At 42.0% G+C, this 5849-nt stretch overlaps 1 protein-coding gene across 1 annotated transcript; it reads right to left on the bottom strand.

Annotated features, from left to right (window-relative positions):
• Positions 1 to 580: 580 nt before the first annotated feature.
• C2H9orf57 (chromosome 2 C9orf57 homolog) lies at positions 581 to 5446 on the bottom strand. Its single transcript, XM_032891711.1, has 4 exons — positions 5329 to 5446; positions 5126 to 5237; positions 2391 to 2513; positions 581 to 902 (listed from the first exon to the last, which is right to left on the bottom strand). The coding sequence occupies exons 2-4, from the start codon at positions 5229 to 5231 to the stop codon at positions 778 to 780; spliced, it is 354 nt and encodes a 117-aa protein (XP_032747602.1). The 5' UTR covers positions 5232 to 5237; positions 5329 to 5446; the 3' UTR covers positions 581 to 777.
• Positions 5447 to 5849: the final 403 nt, after the last annotated feature.

Raw genomic sequence — 5849 nt, 5'->3', positions numbered from 1 at the left:
TCGTTCCTAGGGATTGGCTAGTTTCTCCTATAAGCCGCATCAGGGAGTCCACCACTCTGGATCTTGTGGTGGGATTCACTTGTCTGCGTGCTTTTTAGTGTGGAAGTGTTTAGGGAGAGAAACTGATTAGAGATTATGTTTCTGGTTTGACATAAAGAATCACGGACCTTTCCATTCTCTGTAGCTTTGCAATCACCATAACAAATAAAAGGATTTTTCCCCCCTGGGGTATGGGGGTAGGTAACTTGACACAAGCTGGGAAGAGGGAAGAGGGAGCCTTAGTTAGGGAAATGTCTCGATCAGAGTGGCCTGAGAGCAGGTCTATGGGGCATTTTCTTGCTTGAAGATTAAGTGGGAGGGCCCAGCTCACATTGGGTGGTACCATTCCTGGGGCATCTGGGATATATAAGAAAACAAACTGATCCAGCCATGAGGAATAAGCCATTATGCACTGTTCCACCATGGCCTCTGCTTCAATTCCTGCCTCCAGGTTCCGGCCTTGAGTCCCTGCTCTGACTTCTCTCAGTGATAGACTATGACCGTGGAAGTAGAAACCAAATAACTCTTTCCTTCCCCCAAATTCTCCTCATCAGAACACTTTATTATGGCAACAGAAATGAAGCTAATACAGAGTTCTTGTGAGATGCTGGGGCGGGATACGGACACCGAGAAGCTAAACTCAACTTCTGACCATGGCTCCGAGACAGAAGCTGCCATCACACCAGGTCAGGCTTCAGATCTGACTGACTAGTCAATAACACGGATATAGCCACTTCCTCAGAAGTTGCACAGGGGACGGTGGCAGCAATGAGAAGAGCGGATCTCATAGTTCCTTATAATCCTCTTAAAGCACTCCGATTTGTCCTCAGTGCAGCCTTTAACTGAATACCACTGGATTCCCCCTGAAAAAAGAAAAGGCGCTGAGGCAGGGGGTGGTTTGGGAAGGTGCTGCCCGCCTGGCCTTAGGTGCTTCACCCAGTAACCAGGTAAGAATAAAAGCCGGAGTGAAACCTCCAGCCTTACCAGGACACAACTCTAGACTTCTACCCTGAACAGCGGCTTCATCATCTTGCCTTTAAGAACTCTCGGGTGGACTGCCTGCGTGGGGCACTTAGTCGTGCACTTGTTTTCGAACCATAAACCAATCACAGCTCTCTGCTTGCAACTGCTATTGTCTAGAAATTTCAGCTGTGTTAGCTGTGGGGGGAGCTTGCCCATAACCATCACTCAACTTTGCCACAATCAAAAGGCTGAATCTACACGAGGGTGTCCTACACATGTAAGTGCTTCCTAGAGACAAAATCTTGGTTGTAACTCCCCTATTTTTCTGGCTTTGTTTTGTTTTGAAGCAGTCACACATTGCCAGGTCTGTCTTCTTTACTTGGACTCTTGGTATCCAATTTCTTCTCTCCATGCAATTAACTGACTGAGTCATCTACCCAGACCCCAGTTTGGAAGTTCCTTATTTTTCTGGATAGGTATTAATGTTTTCCTGTAGTCTATGATTTTAAATTATTTCCAGCTAATGCATTCTTTTGTCTTTTACATTTACTTATTCTTTAATATTATTTATTTTATAAATTTTAAAACATACACAAACGAATTTTTTTTATGACTTTTGGGTTTTGGATGTTAAAGGGGGATCCTCTCGAATTTGAAACGTGTCCTCTAGCGTGTTCTTCCAAGTGTGTGTGTGTGTGTGTGTGTGTGTGTGTGTGTGTGTTTAACATGGAATCTCGGCAGTTGCACTGGAACCTGCATTTAGAAAACTCTTCATATGATTCATTAATGTTTTCTGAGATGTGAATGCTGTAAATTTATGGGTCAAAGTATTTGTATTTGAATAGTGGTGACCATACTCATTTATTAATTATTTAATTTGTTTGTGCCTCCAATTTTCCATTTAAAAAAGAGGAGCTAGAGAGATGACTCAGGTTTAGTAGAAGACCTAGATTGGGTCTCTAGTGTTTATGTGATGGCCTACAACTTGTACCTCTGGCTCCAGAGGATCCAGTTACTTCTTCTGGCCCTCAGAAGCTCTTAAAAGCACACAGTGTGTATAGACTCATACATGCATATACCTGCACATATGACATATATGAATTATAATAACTCGTTAGAATGGGGATAATATGGTATGACTATAGCCCAGTGGTTGGGCACTTACCATGTGTAGATCCTTGGTTTCGATCTCTAGCACTCAAAAAATAAGAAGGGAAATGAGTGAGGGGGGTTAGTAATGGGGTCCATCCAGGTCACATCATTGCCTGGTTGGAGTAATGCAGTCCTGGCTATAATGGGAGCTTCATTATAACACCGGGCACAGGGACAGTGTTAGCAAATGCTGTACGGATTGGATCATCTCTACACTTCTAAGCATCCAGACTTACCTTTAGTGAGGATCTCTTTTATGCAATACTGACCAGGCTTTGTTCTACAGGTTCCAAAGTCCAGCAAACATCCATGAAAGGGGATGGAGAGATTGCAGAACTTGCAAATCACACCGCCAACATCTCCAAGTACAGCGAAGAAGGGGAATTAGTGACAGGGATCAGAGGGAATGAACAAGAGTAGAGGGAGTGAGGGAGCGGGAGAGGAAGAGGGAGGAATCCAAAAATAAACCACTGATTTTCAACTTTAAAGAATAAGCAATGCTTTAAAAATTTATTATAAAAAACCCCACATAAATTACGATTATTTCATTTTGAGAATTTAATGAGAGGAATTTCAAAGCATGTGCTATGTTAATGAGTCAGAAGCACCCTGAACTGACAGGAATCAGAAACGAGGACGCTTTCTCAGTACCTAATTAAAACAGCAATTTCACCAGCCACATACTCACAGCTAGGGATTTTATTTCCAAGTCTAGGGTAGTATGTTATATGTGTAAATATTCATTACTCGATTAATGCTTACATATTATCTTTAGTACTCAAATTCAGTTGTTCAATAGTGTTACTCATTTGGTCATGTCCAACTAGCTCTAAGATTTTTGGACTTGGGCAGCATCTAGAATATTAGTTCCCAGTTGCCAAGTGCACCAGATTTAGGAGAGTGGCTAAAATAGATTCCCATGTGCCCGGAAGACTTGAATTTGACTCCATAGGAAGCTGAGTCCGTGAATCTGCATTTCAGATGTGCAGTGATGGCACTGGAATGGGACACAGATGTCTGATTCATGCTGGAGAGTAAGGTCTATCATTTCAGGAATCTGAGATGACTTCTTCATAAGTCTTGGCCCATGACAGAAAGCTTCTTACTGTGAAAAATAGGCCTGATAGCTCAAAGACTCTTTGGTTAACTGGACCAAAAATTGACCTGGTGTCCTGGTGTTTATACTTTCCCTCTTCTCTTCTCTTCTCTTCTCTTCTCTTCTCTTCTCTTCTCTTCTCTTCTCTTCTCTTCTCTTCTCTTCTCTTCTCTTCTCTTCTCTCCTCTCCTCTCCTCTCCTCTCCTCTCCTTCTCTCCTCTCCTCCCCTCTTCTCTTCTCTTTTCTTTTTTTTTCTCTTTTTCTCTGTTTTTTTTTTTTTTTCTCTTTTTCTCTTTCTTTTTTTCTCTCTCTCTTTCTCTTTTTCTGTTTTTCTCTCTCCTTTCCTCTTCTTTCTTTCTCTTTCTCTCTCTGTCTCTTTTTTAATTGAGAAAGGGTCTCTTCTGCATATCCCTGACTGTACTGGAATTCAGTATTTAGACCAAGATGGCCTTGAACTCACTGAGGTCCATCTGCCTCTTCTTCCTAAGTGCTGAGATTAAAGGCATGCTTGACCACATGAGTTTTCCCCAACATATAATCACCTCTACCATGTTACTCTTAGTTAGAACTTACTGGACATATTGTATGGTTCATTGTTTAAAACAGTCCTTTGTTAGAACTGAAGTGACTTTCAATAGAAGACAACCTGGGTAAGGAGACCCATTCATCAGCTCAATCAACAAATATTTATATTTAAGTGTGAATATGCATATGATAACTGGCCATGAATTTGAAGGAAAGTGGGATAGGTATATGGGAGGGTTTGGAGGGAGGAAAAGGAAGGAAAAAAGTCATAATTTTAAAAACAGTCTCAAAAAATAAGCCACAACAAATGAGTGGAGTTTATGTCCAGGACTTTACTAAGCAATCTATATGCACTAGCCCGATGATTCTCCAAAAATATATGTTTCAGCCAGAGATTATATTTGCCATTGTCTTCCAAAAAACAAGTCTTAATAAGTAGAAGAGGTGGAGACAAAAAGCTTCTCTGAAGCTTAAGCCCTTGCTTTTGGCAGGAAGTCTGAGGTCCCAGAGCTACCTCGTGTGCCCCAGGCCTTCCCTCACCTCTCCTGGCTCAGAGTCAGCTGCTGGCTGGATTACTGGGCCAACTGCTTTTCAGAGAATCCCGGAGGATGTTTTCTCCTTGGTTTTATCATAACTCAGTCTTACAGCCAGCTCTTTGACGCCTGCCTCATTACTCAAGTCTGTTACACGTAGCACCATCCTACCAATCGGAACGTGACCACACTTGTTTGGAGACATTGCCTTTATGGCCACTTACCTACTTGGCATTGCTTAAGAGTTTGGTTAAAGGAATAGACATTTCCCTGTTATCTTGCATGGGTCTTTTTTTAAGTGAAGGAATGTTGGAGTTAGTAACACACAATGGACAAGAAGAAAAATGCTAAGAGGTTCTACACTGTGCTTCCCCCCCAAACCCCCCAAGTAACTTACTCATTTTGCCTTATTTGCAAAGGTTTCTGGCATATTTTGATATGCATGTTCTAGTTTAGCAATGATGATGATGTCTTATACACTGATTACTAATACAGTTTCTCCCTCTATAAAATGAGAAAAACACCATCTAACACGCATGGCTGTAGCAAGGAGGGAATCAATGAACACAAGTGAAGCTTTAGGATGGGACCTGCTCACTAGGTGTTTGCTCAGGGGTTGGGTCTTGTCCTCAGCATCCAGAGGTTCATGGTGCCTCATAAGTGAGATGATGATTAACCTAGGAGTAGACTCAGAAGAAGCAAGAGAAGGTGGCTGCTACGATGGCACTTCCGCATCCACCCTCTACTCAAACTTATCGTAATTCCTCATTCTGAGCCAGCTCTTCCTCCATTTGAGTTTTTCTTTCTCAGAACTTACCACTTACAAGGCAGGACAGGATAAAAATGGCAGCGATGGCGGTCTTTCTCATTCTTAGATCTGCAGGCCACAGGACAGTAGAAGGCAAGACAGGTCCAGCCAACATGTCTTCCTGAAGAACACAGACAAGCATTGTTAGCTGCTTAAAAAAGAGACACTGGCTAAGCTGCTCTTTTCTTTTTTCATTAAGAAAACATACACACATTTATTTTGTAAAGAAGGAAAAGTTTAAGGCATCCTTCTTTATAAAAATTGCCATAAAGTCATTTCTGGTTCTGGAATTTAACTCTCTCTTTCTCTCTCTCTCTCTCTCTCTCTCTCTCTCTCTCTCTCTCTCTCTCTCTCTCCTCTTTCTCTCTCTCTCCCTTTCTCTCTGTCTCTGTCTCTCTTCTTTTACAGCAATGCCAGTCTCTCTTCTCTGCCCCCTTAATTATAGCTGTGTAGCTGAAATATGAAATATGAAAGTGTTTTCAATAACCCTTCTGTTGTTCAAAGGGAAATGTTCAGCTCACAGCCTGAAGTTCAGGGCAAACAGTCATAAGCATGAGGGAGTGTCACGGGATCCTTAACGGCCGTGCTCATTAAATCATCTGAGGTACTAAAATGTCACCAGTCACCCACACCTACTTATCTGGTGGCAATTTTTCTTGTCTGAACTTCCTACAAAGCCTGATCACAAGTTAAAGTCTCTAGTGGAATGTGGTTTGCTGTAACTGAAACCAAC

The sequence above is a fragment of the Rattus rattus genome, chromosome 2, assembly GCF_011064425.1.
Source record: "Rattus rattus isolate New Zealand chromosome 2, Rrattus_CSIRO_v1, whole genome shotgun sequence".
NCBI lineage: Eukaryota > Metazoa > Chordata > Mammalia > Rodentia > Muridae > Rattus > Rattus rattus.
The sequence above is the reverse complement of the archived record's forward strand: the minus strand, read 5'-3'. Positions and strand labels throughout refer to the sequence as shown.

Coding starts and splice junctions, on each gene's coding strand:
- C2H9orf57 (XM_032891711.1), bottom strand. CDS start 5,231: ATGTTGGCTGGACCTGTCTTGCCTTCTACTGTCCTGTGGCCTGCAGAT. Junction 2,514..5,125: donor CCTGTCCTGCCTTGTAAGTG/GTAAGTTCTGAG, acceptor CTGTACTTGGAG/ATGTTGGCGGTGTGATTTGC. Junction 903..2,390: donor AAAAGAGATCCTCACTAAAG/GTAAGTCTGGAT, acceptor TTCTTTTTTCAG/GGGGAATCCAGTGGTATTCA.